The 23,577-nt window shown below is 40.5% G+C and overlaps 1 protein-coding gene across 4 annotated transcripts in view; it reads right to left on the bottom strand.

Annotated features, from left to right (window-relative positions):
* FAM114A1 (family with sequence similarity 114 member A1) overlaps positions 1-23,577 on the bottom strand; it is a 121,865-nt gene that overhangs the window by 60,365 nt on the left and 37,923 nt on the right. For 3 of the 4 annotated variants that reach the window (XM_059923184.1, XM_059923183.1, XM_059923186.1), the window contains 7 exons: positions 19,174-19,297; positions 14,077-14,168; positions 11,640-11,801; positions 10,296-10,435; positions 7,900-7,972; positions 3,823-3,876; positions 1,052-2,608 (listed from right to left, as the gene is read on the bottom strand). In XM_059923184.1, the coding sequence (XP_059779167.1) occupies positions 2,507-2,608; positions 3,823-3,876; positions 7,900-7,972; positions 10,296-10,435; positions 11,640-11,801; positions 14,077-14,168; positions 19,174-19,297 (747 nt within the window). In that variant the 3' untranslated portion in view covers positions 1,052-2,506. Of the gene's footprint in view, positions 1-1,051; positions 2,609-3,822; positions 3,877-7,899; positions 7,973-10,295; positions 10,436-11,639; positions 11,802-14,076; positions 14,169-19,173; positions 19,298-23,577 lie in introns of those variants that run through there. The other variant, XM_059923185.1, reaches the window with a different exon arrangement.

A 23,577-nucleotide genomic window follows, 5' to 3' on the forward strand; every position in this document is an offset into this window, starting at 1 on the left:
GGTCCGTGCACAACAACTACTGAGCCTGCGCTCTAGAACTCATGTGCCACAGCTGCTGAGCCCGTGTGCCACAACTACTGAAGCCCATGCGCCTGGAGCCCGTGCTCCGCAGGAAAAGAGGCCGTTGCAATGAGAAGCCCGGACACCGCAACGAAGACCCAACGCAGCCAAAAATAAAAAAAAAATAAAAGTGATGGTGAAAAACAGTATTGAAAGAGAGCAATCCTGGAGAGTGGATATATTTTAAGTGATGATTCTCTCTTAAATAATGTAATTCACAGACCATGGAGCTAGGCCCCAGGAATCATCTCTCAGCCTACGTTTCCATTTGGCAACCCTCGACATTCTATCATTAAAAGATATATAAATGTAATGTAAATAATGTCAACCACTTTTAAACAAATAATTATCTCTCTTGTTCTTTTTCAGATTTCTATTTCATTTTATGATTAAAAATTTTGCTATGCACTAAATGGGTGCAGTTAGGCTTAAAGTCTAATTTTGGAAATCTAGCCCCTTTGAAACTATTGGTTTCTTTTACATTTCCAGTTAATGTCTATAAATCCATCTGATGCTAAAACATCTGATGTGAAGAAATTGTAAATCTAAACCCTTTCTTCTGCTCTATACACAAAAAGTCTAAAATTTATGACGAGGCAAATGGAACACTTTCATCAATTAATTGTTCTCATCAAAAAGCAAGTAGGGGGACTTCCCTACTTCCCTGGTGGCTCAGTGGTTAAGAATCTGCCTGCCAATGCAGGGGACACGGATTCGATCCCTGGTCTGGGAAGATCCCACATGCTGCAGAGCAACTAAGCCCGTGTGCCACAACTACTGAAGCCCGCATACTCTAGGGCCCGCAAGCCACAACTACCGAGCCCGCGTGCCACAACTACTGAAGCCTGCGTGCCTAGAACTCATGCTCCGCAACAAGAGAAGCCACCGCAATGAGAAGCCCGCGAACCATAATGAAGAGTAGCCCCCGCTCGCCGCAACTAGAGAAAGCCCGCGTGCAGCAACAAAGACCCAACGCAGCCAAAAAAAAAAGCAAGTAGGAAAACCCAGCTTTAATTGATTCCTCAGAGAATTTTTTTTCCAGATTATAAATTCTTATATTTTCCATTTCGTTGTTTCAGGAGATACACAAATGAAATGCAGGATATTGGAAAATAAAATGCTAAGAAGTAGGATGATACGAAAATATCCCTACTTTGCCTGTATGGAACTCTATCAGGGGAATAAAACCAAAAGTGAATGAGGGATTTTTTCACCCTGGCAAAAGTATAGGCTTCATTTGGCCTGGAGAGAGCCACTGTGCAAGACACCTTGTGACAGTACCTGGAGGGATGTCAGTGGGCCTCCCAGATAGGAACATTGTACAGGACCCCCACCCAGAGTGACCATCTGGGGCTCGGGGGGGGGGAAATGCCCATTGACAAGGCCTCTCCTGGTCGCAGGGTCTTCTGTGCAGGCCTCCTGGATTGTGACCATTTAGTCATCCACACGTCAGCATTTTCTGTCTTTAGAAGCAATCATTACATTTACCATTGGCGAGTGTGATCTGTGTATTCATGGAACAGCTTGACTCAACTGTAGTAGATTTAAAAATGCAGTTCTGGGGGTCTACTCTGTTGTAATTCCCTTAATTTTCTATCTGAGTACTTACAAGCTTTATGATTGTGCTATTATGTACTTATGGTCATAAGAATTCAATTTTAAACAAAATATTCTTTAGTATCCCTTTTCATACGTATTTTCATCCCATATGTAAAGTTTGGGATAAAAAAGTACAATCAGTTGAAGGGTAGAACATTTAAAAAACCACTAATTTACCTTGTTCTTCAAATTTTTTAAGGTTTAGAAAAGTTAATAGTATTTTAAAGCATTTTAAGAATTATTATAAATCCTCTCTCAGCATATCTGTCTCTACTGGGGTGAGATCATGTTCCTCTATTGTGAGCACACAGTAGGAGCTCAATAAATGCTTGTTTTGAGAATACATGACTATAAACAGATACTTATGTTCCTCTTTCACCATAATAGGTAATATCTATGAGTAGTGTTATCTCTGACAGTGGCATTAATATAACAAAACTAAGTTTAGGATAAGAATTGATTTTAAGTCATACTATAAGAATGGGAAATTTAAAAGTGGAAATTTAAAGTCTAGGGTCTGCCCATGAATTTCCAAATATAAGATGCTTGACCAGGAAAATAGAAATGAATATTTTGAGTGAACTCCAGATAAAGGAAATTATCAATACAAAGCCGTGTAAATTTAAATTAACATAAAGGAAACATAATTACTTGTAAAAACAACCGTATACATTAAGAGAAATGATACTGTCTTTGAACTTGCATTCTCAATCTGTCTGTGCAAAATTGCTTGTAGTGTCTCCAAACAGGCATCTGTGGTCAGATGCGTCGAAAACATTCCATGAAATGGTATATATCAGAGCAACAGGGCCTGCTGTTTCCTTTAACTAGATGGAGTCTGGCCAGCTCATGGCTGTGCTTTGGAAGGACTGGTCTGGATGTGTGAAACCTGCAAGACAGGCAGCAGCAGCTGGAAGGCATCCTGTATGTATGTGGTGCTATTGCAGCCCTATGAAGGGAGAAAATGGTGGTTGGAGGGTTATTGTCAGAGTTCCAGCTTGACAACTCCTCCCATTTGATAATGTTCCTTCTCCTCATACCCCACACTATTTTAGAATATTTTTCTTTTAATGTTGGTGCTTAAAGCAGATGTAAACACATTTCTTTGGATGTTTCTATTCTGCCTCTGACTGCCTGGGTTTCCTCTTAGCTGTGTCCTCCAGAACCTGCCTCTGTGGTTCCTTGTCTCTTCTTGTCAACTCCATCCCCCTCTGTGGCTGTGTCTTAAACAATAACATTTGTTGTCACCACATTGTTATTCTTGTACCTTGGTAGTTTCCCTTAACGATAAGACCCAATTCCTAAACGCATTGCTATAAATACATAGGTGGCCCTCCCTGACTTTTGTAATTTCCAAATTTTGCATTTGACAGGTACTTCAGACAGCAAGAAACTACTGTATATGCATTGCCCGTGTTCAAACTCAACTTGTCAACACCTTGCGGCTTCAGTGGGGTGCCCTGGGGCTACAGATGTGCCAGTTCCTTAGAGCTGGTCCCTAATAGAAGGTTTTCCTCCACTAACCACAGATGGAACACAGTGCCTCTGAGTCAAGAATGAGGCCTCCTGGGCTTCTTTTCTTCGGTTTTACATCGTTACTTCTGGCAAAGCCACAGCTGTATGGGGCAGCTGCATGTTCATGTTACAATGTCCTGGTGGGTGGGCAGGCCACGGAGTGAGTGGTCACAGAGGGTCTTGCCTCTGGTCACTGAACGGGCAGATGCTAAACATTCTACTTGTCATTTTTGCCAGTCTGCAGCTTCGACCCAGCTAAACTCAAGGTTATGTAAATGGAGGGAAGTGCCCATTTTTATGAAAATCACCACTGAGCAAGAATCCCTCATTGCAGCCAATTATCACAGTGTTAAATCTGGTGTCAAACTTGGCAGCAGAAATGTGCTTCTGTCGGGGGAAACAGCGACAGAAATAACATGCGAGCTTAGCGTTTCTCTTTATAATCAGAATTCTTGAAAATGAGGTATTGCTGCTTCACCCGAGGGTTTACAGCTGGTTTAACTGCACACATGTACTCAAAAAAGACTTTAGACGATAAAATTTAGAATTGCAGTAACACTTGCTGCCTGGGAAAAATACAAAAAAAAAAAATGTAGCTCTAACATTTGCTTTGATTCAGAAGCACTTTCTCTCCAGGAGGCCACTTACCTCTAACAATACACTATTGATCATGGGGTTAAGGACCTCAGCCTTCTTGTTGCTCTGTGGAATCAAAAGGATAAAATTGACAGATTAGGTGCTGTACTCCAAGGCTTGTCCCAGAAAATGTAAGACGCTGGCTTTGTTGAGGAATCTCTTAGAGAAGAAGGGGAGAAGTGGAATGCTTACTACAGACAAGGCTTCATATTTGGTGCTTCCCCTACACGATCATTTAATTTCGACAGAAATCTTAGGAGGTAGGTAGGTACCATGATAACCCCGATTTAAAGATGAGAAAATAGGGGACGTCCCTGGCGGTCCAGTGGTTAAGACTTCGCCTGCCAGTGCAAGGGGTGCGTGTTCAATCCCTGGTTGGTGAGCTAAGATCCCACATGCCTTGCGGCCAAGGAACCAAAACATAAAACAGAAGCAATATTGTAACAAATTCAATAAAGACTTTAAAAATGGTCCACATCAAAAAAAAATCTTAATAAAAAAATTTTTAAAAATAAAGATGAGAAAATAGGAATCAGGAAGGTTGAGTAACTTGCTTAAGGTCATGTAGCTAGAAATTTACACTCAGACCTTTTAAAGTATTTAAAGCTCGTAGCAGGTCTAGGATTAGGGAGAGATGAGTGAGGCTGAGTTGTACTGGGTCGGATTCAGTCTTTATTTAAATTTTTGATATTTTGTTCATCATGATTTTTTGGTGTTAATTTTGATTTTTAAAATACTGCATTAAAATATCTATCAAGATGACTGAGGTTGTTTCTTTGTCTCTATTTGTAGGGGGGGAGTCCCCTTAAATTTGGTAGACATGTTAAGTACCTTTACTTGCTTACCCTAGTTCCAGCCCTGGTCTGTAGTCTTTTTTCTTTTAAATGCAAACACGGGTACTTGGTTATAGGGTGTGTCTTCAAGGTTGGCAGTAAAGTTAAAACACTCTTAAATATAACTTGCAAACAGGTCAGCATGCCCCAGTTTGCAAAACGTGGAAAGCGCAGAATACAGAACCTGATATTAAGTAGATGTTCAAAAAGTGGGAGTTAGTGTTCATGTCGCCGTTATTATTATGTCCAGTCTTCTCTATCTAAAATGTTCAATCCACTCTTAGACAATAACTAATTACAGGGACTAGAAAGAAGAGGGCAGTCTTAATAGGCTGCTTTCCCTCACTGTACTTGAAAGACCTTATGGCAAACAAAAGTATATAAATGAACTATTTCTTCCCAGAGCAGCCCACTTTCACTGACATTACTCTACCAAGGGCTAAGTAATGTCTTACTGGGGAAACCAGAATGGAGTCTTGGGAAAAAACTCTTTAAAAATCCAGTCATTTTAGTAAGTAACCAGAAAATCCATTATGGTTTGCTCTCATGTTTATTTGATTATCAATAAGCTTCTAAAATATAACCAAAATGAGGGCAATAAAATGGCATTGGTTTTCAGAATCAATGAGATGTGCAAGCAATTTAAATAGAGTCTGGAGAGCAATATACACTCATTAGCTTCAAGTTATGAATAATGGCTCTTTTAGAGAACAGAAACAATGACTTGACGTGAATGATTCATCACAGCACAAGATGAGAGGTACTGTTGTCGTGAGATGGTATTTCAGTAAACTCCATTTAGATTTGGCTTTTTCTTTCTCCAAACGATAATCTGTGTGTTCCTGATTTTGTTCATACAAACATTTGGACACGTGTGTGTGTGTGTGTGTGTGTGCGTGTATTTTATGTGTGTGTATTGATTCAAGTACACACTTATCTGCTAGAGCTTTGCTACTCAAAATGTAGGATATGAATTCGGAGCACTGTTACCACTTGGGAGTTTGTTAGAAATGCAGAATCTCAGTCCTCATCCTAGACCCACTGAATCAAAATCTGCATTTCATAAGCTCTCTAGGTTATTTGCTTGCACATTAAGGTTTGAGAAGCACTGTGCTGGAATACAATACATTAAAGGGAATGGAAAGCAATACCATGAATCTTACCCACTGATGTAAATTAATTAATGTTTAACATGAATCATATAAAACATATAACACACATAGACACAGACATATACATCCTCATCACTAGGCAACCGTAGAGAACCAAACAGTTAGCTATCTGTCTGCTGTGTCTGATGGGCAGCCAACTAGGAGTTGAGTTAACTGGGTGAATCGTTCACCCTTCTGAGACTCAGTTTCTCAGGTAGTAAACTGGAAAGAGTGAGAAGAGGGTACAGTAGAGCCTTGGGAAGCTGAGTCGCCAAGGTCATTCCATCCTGATTAAGAGCTCACACCTCTCTGTAAATCTAGCAGTTACACCAAAGTCCATGGGCATCAGTTAACGTAGAGGATGCCAATCACATAAATGTATTTTATCAAGCCTATCCTATCAATGAGCTTCTACCCTCCCCCTTCACTCTGCCTGTTTACAGTGAAGCTCTATTGCTGAAGGCCTGAAATTAGACAAATATAAAAGCTGGTGTTTTACAAAATAGGGGAAGCAAACCATATTCTTTGACAGCAGCATGAATAGTTGGTATGTAACTCATCCTTTATCAACTAAGCCACTTACAGAAGTCTGAGAGGTGCACAACACCTGATAGCCCAGTCCACAATCATTTTTGCTTTTTTTGAGAACTGCTCTTTGCCTGGGGTGGGGGTGGGAAGACGTGCACCCCAGCAGCAAAGTAGGTCTACATGATACGACCCTGTCCTCATCACTACTGGAGACACCAAGATGCATATCTGAGCCTTTCAAACCTTCTCACCCAGGATCCTGGAATTTGAATGGAGAGAACTAGGAACTGCTGTAATTGAGTCACAGTAATAGCAACACTTTAGAGAGAAGGTACATGAGCTCCGGTGATGGGTCCCCCACCCATATACCTCCACTACCTTTAATAAACTCCCCTTTCTGTCTAAATTATTTAGTGCTTGTTTCTGTTACTTTGTGTTAGGAAGAGATATGTTGAAGTCCACCTCCAGCATATCAGACTGTGACCTTATTTGGATATAGGGTGTTGCAGATTCAATTAGATAAGATGAGGTTGTACTGGTCATACCTTAATCCAATATGACTACTGTCCTTATAAGAAGAGGGAAACGTGGACACAGACACACACAGAGGGAAGATGATGTGAAGATAGAGAAAGAAATTGGGGTTACACTGCTGCAAGCTAAAGAATGCCTGGGAAGCTGGAAGAGGCAGAGAAGGGTCCTTCCCTAGAGGCTTCAGAAGAAGCATGGCTCTACCAATACCCTACTTTCAGACTTCTAGCCTCCAGAATGGTGAGACGATACATTTCTGTTGTTGAAGTCACCCAGTGTGTGGTACTGGTCAAGGCAGCCCTAGGAAACTAATACATTTGTAACCCAAACACCCCAGCTAAAACAGGAAGTGAAACTTGCTGTTTCTCATGTAAAGAATCATCTGCCTTTGCATCCAGGGCCGTAAAAGGAAAAGTAGAAAGGTTGAAAAGGAATAATTGCCACTATCTTCTCCAATCCCATTAGGCTGAGTTACATAACATGACTGATTTCTAAAGAAAATAACCAGAAGCCATAGCTCCAAATGAATGCCGAACCTTTCAAAATTGTTGCCTTGAGAATAGAAACACTTCTACAGATTGATTGGTAAAATTTTTTTCTTTTGGTCAAAGTTGAAGTGTAACAATAAAGCACAGACATTTTTGTCTTGTGTGGCTTATAAAATAGGCTTTCAGGGCAACAGTTAATGTGAATATTAAAAATGAGTTATTTTACTAGAGACTGTGGAATTATATATCACAGATGTTAAATAATAGAAGGAACCTTAGTGAACAAATAAAGGAAGTGAGGCCCAGAGAGGTTTGAAAATCCACCCAATACCTTGTATGTCTGATATGGTCACATCAGGGCTAGAACTCAGCCAGATGAGAGCCTTAAGCTGCCTATAGCTAGAGAAGATGCTCAGGCCTCATTTTAGCAAACGTCCCGGCAGAGCTTCTGCTTTGTGGAGCTTTCAAAGAAGGTACTATGTCCTCCACTTCATATCACAGCCCGTTGTAGGCCTCCCCCTCAAAAAGGTGAAAAAAGAATCAGTATCATAATCTTACCCCAACAGTGGTTAAAGAATTTGTAAACTTCTCTGATAAGGAGGCCACTTCCTTACACATTGCAGTAGTTAATCTGAAAGAAGAAAAAAAGAGATTTGGGGATTTTTAATAAAGAAAAATAATTGTACCATTAATACATTTATTGATATTAATACAGTATTCCCTTTAAAAGAAGGGCGCTCAAGTTTGAAGATGCTCTGTAGAAATGTTTTCCTCAGTATTCTTCCATGATTCACAATCACAGTTTAATCTAATTCTCACCCTACCTCTTTTCCAAAGCAAAAGCGTATGGAGGAAAATACCAGGCTTGAGCTCCACAGGGGGTATAAAACTCTTGCCAAGGGACTTTTCTCCAGCATTGCTCATTTGAAAATAATAATGAACATTCACTGAGGTACTATGTTAAATACTTTTATATGCATAATCACATTTAATCTGCATAATGACCTTATTAGGGTCCATTATTATTCCCATTTTATAGATGAAGAAATTCAAACTCAGATGTCTCTTCATATCTTGATTATGTTTTTATGAGATGCCTCAAAATAAAGATCCTGTAGAATATGTTTTTTAAGACTTACATCAAAACTTTACCCCAATGTTTATTCCAGCCATTCCACGCCTAGGACTTTACCCCAAGAAAATAATGCAAGATAGATATAAATATTTAACAAAGCAATGTTTGTCATAACATTATAGATGATGACAAAAACTGAAAACAATCTACCTAACAATGGTGCATTTTGCCTGATTTTTTTTAACAATAAGTATATATGACTTTTATGAAGTGATTAAAATGCTATTAGCAAAGAATAACTCCAAGTTAAGAATCTTACATGTTAAAAGATCTAGTGATGTCAGTAGAGGCAAGTTTTGTTCTGATAAATAGGGGTTCTGTCTAAGCTATGTATTCAGGTTTGTTGAGCTATATCCATCTATCCCTCCTTCCACTCATCTATCCATCCAACTACTCATCCATCCACCCACCCATCCAAAACTTATCTGCAGAAAGGGTCAGGAGTAAGGCCAAGAGATAGCAAAGAGCAGTTCTGCCTATGTTCTCAGGCAGGTGGGTGGAAAGGCACTTATTGTACAGACATATATGAGGCCTTATTACATTTTGCTTGGAGCAGCTTGGTAAGGTTGGGACAATCAGGGGCTGAGAGTCAGACAGGAGCTAAGGGTAAGGTTCTGCTTTCCATACTCAGAAACTTCTGACTTCAGCCCTCCTCTTTCAAATCAGCATGCAAATATAAAACAGTACTCAGATGTTTTCCTCAATACTTGAAACTTTTCCTATTTTGCCCTTTCCTCTTCCTTCTTTACGTCGAGACAAGTACATATTCTTTGTAGGCATTTTAAGGGCAGGATTGTGCAGTGCTTATAATAGCTTCGATTTTCACATGTTTAGATATGAAAATCTATACTAGATCACAAATCTGTACAAGTGAGGAAAAATGCCATCAGAGACACTAATAATGACTTTTTGGAAGGTCCTTCCACCAAAAATTTGCTCCCCAACCTACAATGCCAAATGTAGTAATAAGTGAAGACTAGTTAGCTAGCAAGTGAGTGAATGAGTTGAGGTGTGTGTGTGTGTGTGTGTGTGTGTGTGTGTGTGTGTGTGTACCCATATATTTTTAGGAGGCTCTTATTTTGGTTCCTGTGTCTATATAATAATGAGAGGGCATTTGGACCTGTGCTGATTTTCTATACCACAGCTTACACTCATACGCATAAAAGTTAATGGCTTATTCTTCAGCTCCATAATCAACTATTTTAATGAACGCTCCATACCAGCTATTTTCATGTATATAACATTATATATATACACACATTTTTATTTCACTAAACTAATAATAGTAGCTTATTGAAGAATAAACATATGATAGCAAATATGCATGCAAAAGCAATCCACAGTGAACTGGCTTACGTTAGTGACCATCATTGCCAGAATTCAGAATATGCAGAGCTGGTATAAGTCCCTCGGACCAGTGGGGGTGTGTTTGCATATTTCTGTGAAACTAGTTGAGAAGGTCCATTAAGGTGTCTTTTATCTGTGTGGCATATTGAAAATGTAATTATATTCAAAGGTCTGTACTTTCAAGATTCTGATCTATTAAAACAAACACTTAGCTCTGAATGATTTACGGTGTCTTCCCTTAAATCTCTTCATAAATAATTCCTGGAACGTCTAGCTAATTATTACTGTTCTCGCTAACTTGGTTCATTTCTTAAGAGAGTCCTTATTTCTTAAGATGACCATAGAACAATGGAATTAGTTGACACGAAATCTGAATCTTTAGTAGCTGAGGGTGTACGCGAGTGTGTGTGTGTGCAGTTGAATGGCACGTATACATAAAATTGGAAAAATAAGAATTAAAAGTAACATTTACTTTATCAGAACTTTTGCTTGGTCCTGAGCTGGTTTTTCCTCTTCTTGTCCATGAAGAATTAATTCTGCTACTTTATGAAGCTGCTCAATACAGCGAGCTGTTACTTCTGCCAGGCTTTCGATGGACTGCATGTATACCTCCTGAAAGCAAAAAGTGCAAGTCAGAAAATTATTCATTGAGCAGATGCTTTCTAAAAAAATCCTGGGACATTAAAACAATTATATAATTCCTGGTAAAAGATCCCCCAAAACAAATATGACCTGAAAAAATTTACCCAAAGATTAATGGGCGTACCTAAGACTTTTCTAAGTGGAAATGCTACCATAAAACAGAAGTGTCGGGCTTCCCTGGTGGCGCAGTGGTTGAGAATCTGCCTGCTAATGCAGGGGACACGAGTTCGAGCCCTGGTCTGGGAAGATCCCACATGCCGTGGAGCAACTAGGCCTGTGAGCCACAACTACTGAGTCTGCGCGTCTGGAGCCTGTGCTCCGCAACAAGAGGAGACGCGACAGTGAGAGGCCCGTGCACCGCGATGAAGAGTGGCCCCCGCTTGCCGCAACTAGAGAAAGCCCTCGCACAGAAACGAAGACCCAACACAGCCAAAAATAAATAAATAAACAAATAAATTAATTAATAAAAAAAAAAAAACTAAAAAAAACCCCCCAAAAAAACAAAAACAGAAGTGTCACCAGGTCCCAGGGGCATAACAAGCCTTCTTCACAGCTGGGTCCCCAGTTCTCAGAGTAGTGCTGGGCACACAACACACAGGTACTCGTGAAAGCGTGTGGAAGGGAGGCTGAATTGAACAGACCTCAGTGGGCATTTTTCTTTAGAGTGATCTAATTTGAAACTTTCTTTCTCTAAAATTAAAATTCAACGTAAAATGAAGTTATTACGAACTCATTTTTGAACATAGGCAGATTATAAATTATGCACATATAAATTTATTAAACTGCAGAATAAAAACTGTGGCAATGAAATTCTTTTTTGGAAAACGGTTCAATTACCTCATTAGTTATGGGGAATAAGGACATGTTATGGTTACAGATTTGCATATAAGATGGAATTTTACCCTAAAGATAAATCAACTATATTCTTAAAGATCTTTTTTCCTTTAAATTATAACTGTAACGCTATGGAGGAAAGCTACTATATCTATGCTAAATCACAAAATGTCCTGGTACAGAGAAATTTTAGTGTTTATTACATTAATACTCGTATTTCTATAGTGTGGAATAGGGTATAAATGAAAATGAAATGGGTTTGCCTCACTTAAAATTAGGCTGTTAATAAAATGAACATCATGTTACTGCTCTTTAGGCGGACGATCTGTAATGTGTTTACCTCGACTGTCTTAGTTTTCCTTTCTTCCTTCTTGTCTTCTTCGGGGTTTTCAGGTTCCTCTTCCTTTTCTTCCTTCTTTGTTTTGTCCTCTGACTCTTCGGCCACATCTACTGGCACCATGGTTTGATCCTCTTCCACCCAGTCATGAGCTTTTTTCATGGCCTGCAAAGGCCCCCAACCAAAGCAATACGTTTATTGTACAAATATGGAGACACAAAAGCCAATCCCACGACTTGGATCAAACCCTAAACAGTCAAGGGTGCTTCTCTGTACGTTTAAAGAGTGATGGGGCAATTCCTCAACTTCCTTAAAAACACCTTGTTGTTGCTTCCTGGTAAAAAATACAGTAAGAAAAAGGGACAGAATAGAAAGAATGTATGGAGAGAAAACTGCAGGGCCAGAGGAATTTTTGGAAAGCATTCTAAAATGATATTCAGGGCTTCCCTGGTGGCGCAGTGGTTAAGAATCTGCCTGCCAATGCAGGGGACACGGGTTCCAGCCCTGGTCCGGGAAGATCCCACATGCCGCAGAGCAACTAAGCCCGCGCGCCACAACTACTGAGCCTGCACTCTAGAGCCCGTGAGCCACAACTACTGAAGCCCATGTGCCACAACTACTGAAGCCTGCACGCCTAGAGCCTGTGCTCCGCAACAAGAGAAGCCACTGCAATGAGAAGCCCTCGCACCGCAGCAAAGAGTAGCCCCCGCTCACAGCAACTAGAGAAACCCTGTGCACAGCAACAGAAGACCCAATGTGGCCAAAAAGTAAATAAATAAATAAATAAAATCTATAAAAAAAGATAAAATGATACTCAGATAGGAATAAAAATGACTGTCACTTTGGAAAAGCCACAGTATATTTTTCACTTTTTGTGACCAACTATAAAATTTCATATATATATTTTTATATATGAAATTTAGCCAGGGTCATTGCTAAAGCAAATTTCCTCATCTGCTATGTCTCATGAAGCCCTTAATATTTCATGAACCTAATAATGTATCACGCCGGAAGATGAAGGACGGCTCTGCTCCTCTCCAGCCATGCCAGAACCTCTCAGGGCGGGGTCGGGGGGTGGGAACAGGAGAAGAACTGCGATGAGTTTCACTTCACATGAGTGCAGTTTGAGCAACTTGTGGCCTTAAAAGTTTTTGAACAAGCAGAAACCACCTTCCCTATCTGTTAGTTACTCCCTGAATTTTGAAAGGGCAGACTCACCAGCTTTTATATTATAGTTTAAGCTGTTTGCTTAAGTTGCATCTGAGCTTATGCAAAACTTACTTCTCATTTGAAAGCTTGTATGTCAAAGTTTAATGTGTCATGGTGTTGATGGCAAGTTAATGGGGAGAAGACTGGGGGAGACAAAACCTAACAAACCATGCTTGGTGTGTCCTCTTTTAGGGACAAAGGTTTACCTATGTAAATAAGCCAGTGAGACCTTGGAGGCACCACACACACTCTCTGAGCTGCGGCAGGTGCTATGTGGAGATGAATGAGGCAATTTCCCTGCTGTGTTCAAGTCACTGACCTGCCAGAATCAGTGACCTCTACCAGAGATAAAGAAATTGCTCATCTCTCCACCTCACTGCCTCAGTCTGCCCTTTCCTCACCCACCTTGATGAGTGAGGACCTGTGTCAACCACTGATCGCTAAAGAGAAGAAAGAGAGGGAGTGGTGGTGGGATGAACTGGGAGGCTAGGATTGACATGTATACACTGATATGTATAAAATGGAGGACTAATAAGAACCTACTGTATAAAAAAATAAATTAAATAAAATTCAAAAATTCAAAAAAAAAAAAAGAGAAGAAAGAGAGAGAGAATGGGAAAAATGACAGTTTTAAGTAATTAATGATCAGTGACCTCATTAAGAAATGCCATAGCAAGACCTTGTAGGAACTTGCAAAACATCCAGTGTTAACTCTCAGAAGAACCCAGACAGTGAAAGCTCAGATGGTCTTAGACACGACGAAGCACCAGCTTTCCAGTGGGAGGGGTTGTGTGAGTGGCCTGGCTCTGGCAGATGTGCTTTCTCTGCCTAATGCTGGCATGTCACTTTCGAGGGGAGGGGAGATGGAATTTGAAAAAGCCCTTTGGTGATTCTGCACCTTCTCTCCTTCTCTAGGCTGAGGATAACCACTGATCTGATATAAGACCCTATGTTAAGGAGAAACGACTTGTTCAAGGTCACAAGGTAATTACCAGTGAAACTGCAACTAAAACGCAGGTCTCACGACACAGCCTAGCACGTTCTCCGCCGTCACATTTCATGATGTTGCCTCCTCGAATCTTAATTACTGACCTGGGACTCCCCTCCCGCCACGTGCCACTGGGACTTGGGGTTTTTCTATTTCAGGTGGATTTCTGGATTTTACAACCGAGACCTTTTAAAAAAAAAAAAAAAACCAACGAGCAAAAACCGAGATTCATATGGTGCTGACCTTATTGAGTTTGTCAGGCGTGGCCGCAACATGCAATTCAAAGAGGAGCTCTGTAAGCATGCTAGCAAATTCTTCTCCCTTTTCTTCTATCCCTGGAAATAGAAAATGACAGAAGTAAGAAGCATGATTTATTCTTCATCCTTCAGAATGTGGCAGCTGCCCCAACCTTACAGCCCGCAGTCAGAGTATAAGTGGGGGCAGCAGCAGCCCGCCCTCCAGCCGCCGGGCAAAGACAAGCTGTGCCCGTGCATGAGCACAGAGGCGAGGCAGCAGGCTGCAGCTGGGCGAGGGGCTGGTGGAGTCTTGCTGCTCGCAGCTCTAGCTGGGGCACCCCTGGGCTGGCCCGAAGGGCACGTGAGGGCAGGGAGGGACCTACCGGTCTTGTTCACAGCTATAGGTGGTCAGTAGCTGTTTGCTGAGTGACTGAATGGACAAATGAATGACCCTTCTCAGGCTTGAGAGCCCTGGGACAACACTGTGTTTATGACTTATGGTACTGTTATGCTTAGCACTGCAACCCTTAATGACACTCAGGGTACCCTTTTAGGTCCGCAGAGCCACAGTGCTGAGCAGGCAGAATTAGTCTCCATGGGTCATCTACTTGTATCTTAATACTTATAACAACATTATATCTCTGGAGAAATTTCCCACGGTTTCCTAGGACACCTTCCTGGTCCTACAATATTTCGTAATGATATGTCTTCCCTTCAGATTGGAAGCTACCTACGGATACAGACAATATTTGTTTTGCTCATTCCTGAATCCAGAGCATCTAACACAGTGCCTGGAACATAACAGGTGCTAAAATGAATATGTACTGAATAAATAATTTACTAATATATTATACCATAGATACTAATATATTGATTATCTATAATGTGTTATATATATATCATGAAATAAAAATAACTTAATATTATTGGTGGGCAATAAAGAGGAGAGATCTTTAAAAGTTACAATTTTATATCTCTCATTTGTATCTACAAGTTGAGGCCGTTTTCAAAGTTTCTTATAAGTGCTAAAGAATTGATTTCACAATGGATTGTATCACCAGTTTGGGGCGGTGGTGGAGGGATAAAAGCATCATTCATCTGGCCTTATTACATGATCTCAGAAACCCTCTGAGAAGAAAATACCGTGGCCTGTGTTAGTGGGTGAAGGCAGTAGCTTCAGAGAGGACTAAGCTATGTGAGAAATACTGTATCTAACACTTGTCTGCTTGTGCTTATTTCTGTTTTAGAGACAAAATGGTTAATCAGCAGCTTGTGAAGACAGCCAGGAGAACTGGTAGGTCTTTGTTCAAAGAATTTGGCCTCATCAGTTTATCATCACCTAGAATTTATATATTCTCATTGGGGAGCAGGTCAATAAACAAACTAGAGAAGTAAAACATATATGTCAGGTGAGAAGCTTTATGGAGAAGTATAAATCAAGGAAGAGGAATAGGGACAGCTCGGGGTTAGGAATTTCAAATGGAGAGGAGCTGAGAAAATGGCTTTTGAGTAATAAACCAGAGGAGGAGAGGGATGAGCAACACAGACCAGGGGAAGAGCCTTCCAGGCAGAGGCACTGCCAGGGTCAAGTCCAGGAGGGAGTGTGCCTGGCTTGCTCAGGGACAGCAAGGAGGACAGGGTGACCGCCACAGGGGGAGGCAGGCATGTGCCTTGCGGTAGAGGGAGAGATGGCTGTCTTTGTTCACAGTGAAGCTGACACAAGCAAATCATAAAACCCATAAAGCAAGTGCTCAGACGGAGCAGTCTTCTGCAACACTTGATCCAATTCTCAGGGGTATTAAGAAACCTTTCTGGAGGAGGTGATGCCTGAACAGAGCCTTCAAAAATGAGAAGGCTTTAGTCACATGTACAAAGGGAGAGCTGGAGGGCTACAGAGTCAGAGAGAGAATGAGAGAGAGAGAGATGGAGAGGCCATCAAAAGCTGAGATTCTCTCTCTGCTGGGCAGAGATCTTGGTCTCATCCTCTCTAGGTAGGCAAAGTAAGAGGGGCCACTCCCATGGGGTCTGGTTTCCAAACTGCCTGGTCCTTCTCATCTGTGTGAGGCAGTGCTGCAGGGCAGAAAGAGCCCTGGCCTGAGGCTGAGGACGTGGAGGTTCTTCCCCAGCTCCTGCACTAGTGGCTCTGTGACCTGGGGCCAGTCACAGGGCTTCTTAGCCTCTATTTCCTCCTCTGTAAATATAGGATAATAAAACCCAACCATCTACTCCAGTGTTATTGTAAGGAGCAAATAATACAACAAATGTGTAAGTATTTCGTAAACACTAAAGTTTTATATAAACTATACTGTTAAGTGTTACAAAGATATAAACATAGGGAGATTAAAAATATTTGAGAGTAATCAACACTAAATTAGGATACACGTACTCTCTGTAGCTCCAGCTTTTAAATGTGCGTTCGTTCTATAAGACAGAGAAATACACCAATAACTTGTAGCAGATATTTTAGGAAAATCATCACAGAGAAAAATGGATGTAAATAAAAAACAGATGTTAAAGAATGTTGCAACAAACAATACCTATTACTACAATTCTTGGTCTGTACGTGTGGCCGAGAAGATCTTCACCAAGTCAATAAAAAGAGAAAATATCTTTTAAAAATCTCTTCACAACACTGGTAAACCAAATTAGAGACCCACGGCAGTGTGATAAAATTACACTCTGCTGGTAGGACAAACATGCAAATCATTAGCTGATGTTATTAAATGCAGAGGAGCCCAATATTAAATTTATCTAAAAATGACAGTTTATTACATTTTCTAAGAGTACCAAATAAATTATTTGGGTGTTAGGGGGCTTTTAGGAATGCAAGTGCTTGGAAGAAAAAATATGATGAGAATGCTGTGGTTTCTCCCAGAATTTTGCTCCTGGATTGTCTGCTCACCCTCACTAATGAGATTGCTCTCGACAGCTTTTAATTAATCCCTCACCTTTCTGGAGTTGTAACACTCCATCATATTGGATTGATTTAATGACAACCCTGCTGTTCTTCTCTCCCATTCTTCTTTACGTGTTTAAATGACATTTAATTATTAAATTAAGTTAATTAAAATTAATTGTGTTTTGATCATCTGGAGCTGCCCTTTAGGAAAATGGACATATTATGGGAGGTAACAGGGTTCCATCACTTAAAGAGAGATTAATCTACCATTTCTTAAGCATGCTGTTCAGGACTTCAATTTTTTTTTTTTTTTTGGTCATATTCAAAAATCTCCATTTACTGAAGCTCTATATTAAGACTGGAACATAACACATGTAGTAACATTTTCTATTTAACAGTATCGAATCAAGTTTTCTCTCCAAGAAATTGCACTAGTTGGGGATGCCATACTGCATTAACTTACACTGGAAACAATATTTCTTTGACGTTAGGGAGAATTTGGGATCCTGTTTTTATCCGTTCTGAATGACACCCCCAATAAGGCAAAGGTCTACCTCAGGCATCATAAACTGAAGAAAAATAGCCTGCATCTTTTTGGTGATTGTTACTCTGGAAAAGGGGCATCTACATTAGTTCATCTTGGGTTCAGAATACTAGCTGCATGACCTTTGACAGCTAGTATCTTAGTTTCTTCATTATCAAAGCAAAGACAAGATTGTCATCCTTTGTGACTTTGTAGAAACACACAAATGCTCAAAAACATTGTTCTCCAACTGTCTCTTTGATATTGACCTTTTCCTATGCTTCAGTATAATTGATTCTTCTACTTTGATGCAGTGAGCATAAATCTCATTAAACTGAAGGCACATAAGGTCAGCATGTGGGGCTAAAGCGGGAGATAGTATTTAAAAGACAGTTTGCAAATGCTTAGAATAATTTTGCCCTGAGCATCTAGGCTGAAGCATTTGTGCTCTTGTGTTTGAGATTTGATTAAAGATATGTAACACGTCTGGGCACAAAATGCTTCCAGAGAGTGGATGATACGCATGTACATTATCACAAGTACAATTGTAAATAAAAGCTATAACTTATTGCATCTTTACTATTTTCCTGGAATTGTGTCAGCACTTTTAATAATAATAACAGCTAACACTTCGAGCAGTTCTGTGTGCCAGGCTCTGTAATATGTTTTTGCATATATTATCTAATTTGATCCTTACAATAGCCCTCAGGAATAGGTATCACTGTCTCCATTTTACAGGTAAGATACTGAATTTCAGAAAGGTTATATAACTTGTTCAAGGACAAATAGCAAGTAAGTAGTGAAAATGTTGCAAATAAGACCCTTCAGATGATCCCAGGAGAAGCCAGCCTTGCGTGTCCAAGGTTGCTTAAGTTTTCAGCGTAACCTACGTGAAACAACTGTCTAGTGCTTGGTGATGACATTAATCACTCTCCATGTACACAGCAAATGCTTTACTATATTCTGCTCCCAAATGGACAACTTAATCATTAAGCACGTCCAACTTTGGGAACCTCTTTTCCTCTCTCAAGGAAGCCTTGCTTCTCACAAAATAGGTTCTAGTCTCCTTGGGGTCATGTCATCATCTGGCTGGAAGAGTATTGGGAGCGCGTACTTGGCTCACTTTAGTGTAAATCAATCAAACTTGACAAATCACGCCTTGATGCACCATGTGCCTTTGTACTTTTTGGGTGAGATGTAGGCCACTTACAAATACACCCTAACTCCTACACACAGAAATGAAAAGGAAGAAGAAAAATATGATAAGAAATCCATCGAAAGACCTGCTCACCATCAACATCAACCACATTCAACAACTTCCACATGCAGGTAAAAAATCAGACACTGGAGCATAAACTCCAGTCATCAGGGCCCTGTTGAGTGCACTGTGCTCTTTGTTCACTCGACCAGATGCATTTGCTATGTGCCTGTGACGTGCCAGGGACACCAGAGAAATAAAGGTGCCTCACTCAGGAGTTCCCACCCAAGGGACAGGAGGACCATAGGTCAATGTGACCAGCTCCTGTAATGAGAGCAGATGCACAGAGAGTTTGGAAGTGGGCAGGAGGAGCACCTGAATTAAGCAATTCTCCCCTGTTCAAAGGGCTGTGCTTATTAACAGCAGTTTTGTAAGGACGGTACCAATCGTTTGTCTTGCTATTTAACTGGTTATTTTCCTTTACCTTGCACTTCTTGATTCTCTTCATTCTCTAATTCTTTGGCTGCAAAGATGTCTTTAATGGAAATTAGGTCATTTTTTAAGACTTCCAGCTTCTCTCCATCAAGTGATGCTAAAAATGACTGAACCTGAAAAAAAGAAATAGGTCAGCATAACTGTCATCTTTTCTTCTCATTAATGATGTTTACGTACAGCTCTGCCCAGTTCTCCCAGGTGATTCATGGTGTGGGAGGTAACACTGGGTTGAATGTTGGATTTAACTGCCTAGTAACTGTGCAACTTCGGGTAAGTTACATAAGCTCCTTGGGCCTCAGTTTTCTCATGTTTTTAATTGAATATATTTGACAGATAACATTGTGTAAATTTAAGGTGCATAACATGTTAATTTGATACATATGTATATTGTAATATGATTGCCATTGTAGCGATATTTAGCACCTCTATCACATTACATAATTATACTTTCTTTTTAGTGGTTGAGACAATTAAAATTGTAGTCTCTTAGCAAGTTTGATGATTATAGTACAATACTGTTGTCCATATGCCTCATACTACACATTAGATCTCTATGGCTTATTTACTACTTTTGCAAGTTTGTACCTCTAAGTAACATCTATCTTATCCTCCCCCTAATCCCCTGCTAACCACCATTTTACTGTTTTTTATGAGTTTGACTTTTTTGAGATTCCACATATAAGTGCTATCATGCTTATCTCACTTAGCATAAGGTGCTCAAGGTCCAACCATGTTGTTGCAAATGGCTGGATGTCCTCCTTTCTCATGGCTGAATAATATTCTATTGTGTATATATCTCACACCTTTTTGAATCCATTCATCTGTTGATGGGCGTTTAGGATGTTTCCATATCTTGGCTATTGTGACTAACGCAATAAACATGGGAGTGCATATATCTCTTCAAAATCCTGTTTTTGCCTTCCTCAAAAAATTAAAAATAGATCTACCATGTGATTCAGCAATTCCACTTCTGGGTATACACCCAAAGGAAGTTTTCTGTTTTAAACTGAGAGCCACACTTCATTGTGATCCTTTGTGGGCTAAATGAAATAACGAATGTGAAGAACATTGCACAAGTGCAAACAGCAGATGCTAAGTAAATGTTGGTGGTAGCTCTTCTATCATAGTGGCTGAAAACATACCTTGGTGTCAACCCTGGATTCAAATATCAGCTCTTCACTTATTAATTATGTGACTTTGGATAATTTACTTAACCTTTCTGTGACTCAGTTCTCTTATCTCTAAAATGAGAACTTATAGCATCTACCTTATAAGACTGTTTTGAAGGTTAAATGAAATGATGTACTCAGGAGTATTTATTGTGATGGTCAATAAATTATATATATAATGTAAACAAACATATATGTAAGACAGAAAACAAACTTATGGTTACCAAAGGGGAGAGGGAGGGAGGAGTATGGGATTAACAGATACAAACTACTACATGTAAAATAGATGAGTAGAAAGATTTACTATACAGCACAGGGAATTATACTTAATATCTTGTAATAACCTATAATGGAATATAATCTGAAAAAAATAACTGAGTCACTTTGCTGTACACCTGAAACTAACAAACAAACAAACTTTAACAATATTGTAAAGCAACTATACTTCAATAAAAAAGTGTATGTAAACAAATATATAAATAAATAGTTGTATGTATATTACAGACAAGCATACAAATACACTTGCTAGATGTTCTATTGTACTGGGGTTACAAAAGCGTACAAGATACATTTTTCTTCTCAGAGATCTTACAGTCTCAAGGAGGGAGGCCCATGTGAACAGGTAACAGCCACACCAGGTGTGAGTGTAGTGACAGTAGGGCGTTCCCAGCAAGGGGGCTGCAAGGCCCCTTGGGGAGGCGAGAGGGTGGGCAGGGATACTGCACAGAGGATGATGTTTAAACTGGTGTGCTCCCTGTTCACTGTCTTCAGAACCCCTCTTTTGAAACTGTCCTTCATAAACACTTAAAAATTATTTGTACAGATGGTCAGTCAACCTCTGTGAATCTGAAGACCATCTGAATTTCCAAAACGGTCACAGAGCATGGAGAACCATACAAAAAGTGAAGTCTGACTATAAAGTAGTAAGGTTTTAAATTTTTCATTCTGCAGGTCAAACACTTGCTCTGGAGGGAGAGCCAGCAGAGAAGCTGCCACACTCCTTGGATTGTGTTTTAATATTGATTACGGTAGTAGACTTGCAGTCCAGATGAGTGAGAGAGTTAAAGAGGGCATCGCCGAGGCCAGACACCATTTCCCTAAAAGTTGCTAATGCACATCAGCAGGACATAATGCAACTGGCACCAAGGCTCTGAGAGGAAGTTCAGGGGGAAGTCATCAACACAAAACCCATTAGGTTCCGGGTTCAGCAGGTGGAAGTAATGCTCCCTGCATGCTGCCGCCGCCACTCCCTTCTGCCCTGACCTCTTCAGAGTCTTCACTTCAGCTCATACACTCATGTTTAGGGCTCACGGTCCTAGATATGCCCACATCATATCATTATGCTCCAGGTATATTTTCTAAACAGCACTTTTCTCAGAGTAAAGAAAAATGGGTAATTGAATAAATGTTAAAGTACAGCGCTTAGTGAAAATGTATACACATATATGGGGCCTCTTGGTTTCTCTGTGTCTTCTGAGGGTAGCCATCCTCCAGGAGTGAATGCATTGGGGTTTTATGCTTTTGGCATCTCCAAGGAAGGGTTATTTTTAGTGAAGTACTCTTTGGTCAGCATCTTTCTATTACAGCATCTCTTTTGCTTCCTCCTAGTTCATTCCATTATGCTAGCACGATGTGCATTAAATCTTTACTTCAATCCGATAATAAATAATAAGTAATCATGCACTCCTCGATATTCATGGAATGCTGACTATATGCTTGGCACTGTGCTTAAGTGTTGTCAGGGACACAAGGGTAAACAGTCTGCCTTGTAAATCTTTTCCCTGAAAGGGGGTGTGGGGTGTCATTTTGAGGATTCTTGTTTACTGGTTTTGTTAAGTATTGAATATAATGGCAATAAAAATATTAGTTTTTCCTTAAGATTTATAGTACAGCACGTTGCCATGCCTGTTGCCATCCTAGAATCAATCTAGTAGGTAGTAATGATTCCTTATAATTCTGTACACCCTGTCTAAGTTTCAGCCAATGGAATGTTAGCAGACGAGATGTGTACCATTTCTGGGTTAAAGTTTTTAACAAATGGGAACGTCCCCTCTATATTCTCTCTCCCTATGCTGGTGGGATGAAGAAGACAACAAGGTCCTAGAGGACAGTGAAATCCAATACATTAGACTTGGTCATAGGGGAGTCCACAGGGCCAAAGGGATGTGCCCACCCAGAACCCACACTCCCAGTTCTAGATCACTCTCCAGGTGACTGAAGGTTCCCTTTCATGATCTGTATGGACCTCTTCCCCAGGCTGTATTCCCTGTGGTGGGACCATCCACTGGAGTGTGGTCCACAGTCTATATGGACCTCATCCCCAGGCTGTGCTCCTTATGGTGGGACCATCCACTGGAGTGTGCACTCCTAGGCCCAAGGGATGGACAAAGGTGGCCGTTTGCAGGGGATGTGGCTGGTGCTTGAACTGGGGCTTCCTCACTCGTGCCAATGAGGGTCCTTGAAGCAACAGACAGCTGGAGATAAAGGGAAGAGAGCAGGCAGGAGGGTGATATGAAAATTTGAGGAGTCTGAGAATTCTAAATGGGAACCTGGCCTTCCAGGCCATTATGAAAGTACGTTTGTCAAGGAAGGATGACAGAATATATTTTCTTTAAGAGTTTGTTTCCAGGACTTCCCTGGTGGCACAGTCGTTGGGAATCCTCCTGCCAAGGCCGGGGACATGGGTTTGAGCCCTGGTCCGGGAAGATCCCACATGCCGCGGAGCAACTAAGCCTGTGTGCCACAACTACTGAGCCTGCGCTCTAGAGCCCGCGAGCTACAACTACTGAGCCCACGGGCCACAACTACTGAAGCCCGTGCACCCAGAGCCCGTGCTCCACAACAAGAGAAGCCGCCGCAGTGAGAAGCCCGCGCACCACAACGAAGAGTAGCCCCGGCTCGCCGCAACTAGAGAAAGCCCGCATGCAGCAACGAAGATTCAGTGCAGCCAAAAATAAATAAATTAATTTAAAAAAAAAGAGTTTGTTTCCAAAAGCTCTTTAACTTTTAAATATTTGGTATGTGCAGGGTTGCCAGATAAAATATAGGATGTCTGATTGAATTTGAATTCCAGATAAACAATGAATGTTTTCTTGGTATAAGTGTGTATCTCAAATATTGCATAGGACATATTTATACTAAGAAAGTATTCACTGTTTATCTAAAGTTAAAATTTTATTAGTCATCCTGTATTTTTATTTGCTAAATCTGACAACCCCAGTAGG

This window comes from Balaenoptera ricei, chromosome 5 (assembly GCF_028023285.1).
Source record: "Balaenoptera ricei isolate mBalRic1 chromosome 5, mBalRic1.hap2, whole genome shotgun sequence".
NCBI classification, from domain to species: Eukaryota; Metazoa; Chordata; class Mammalia; order Artiodactyla; family Balaenopteridae; genus Balaenoptera; species Balaenoptera ricei.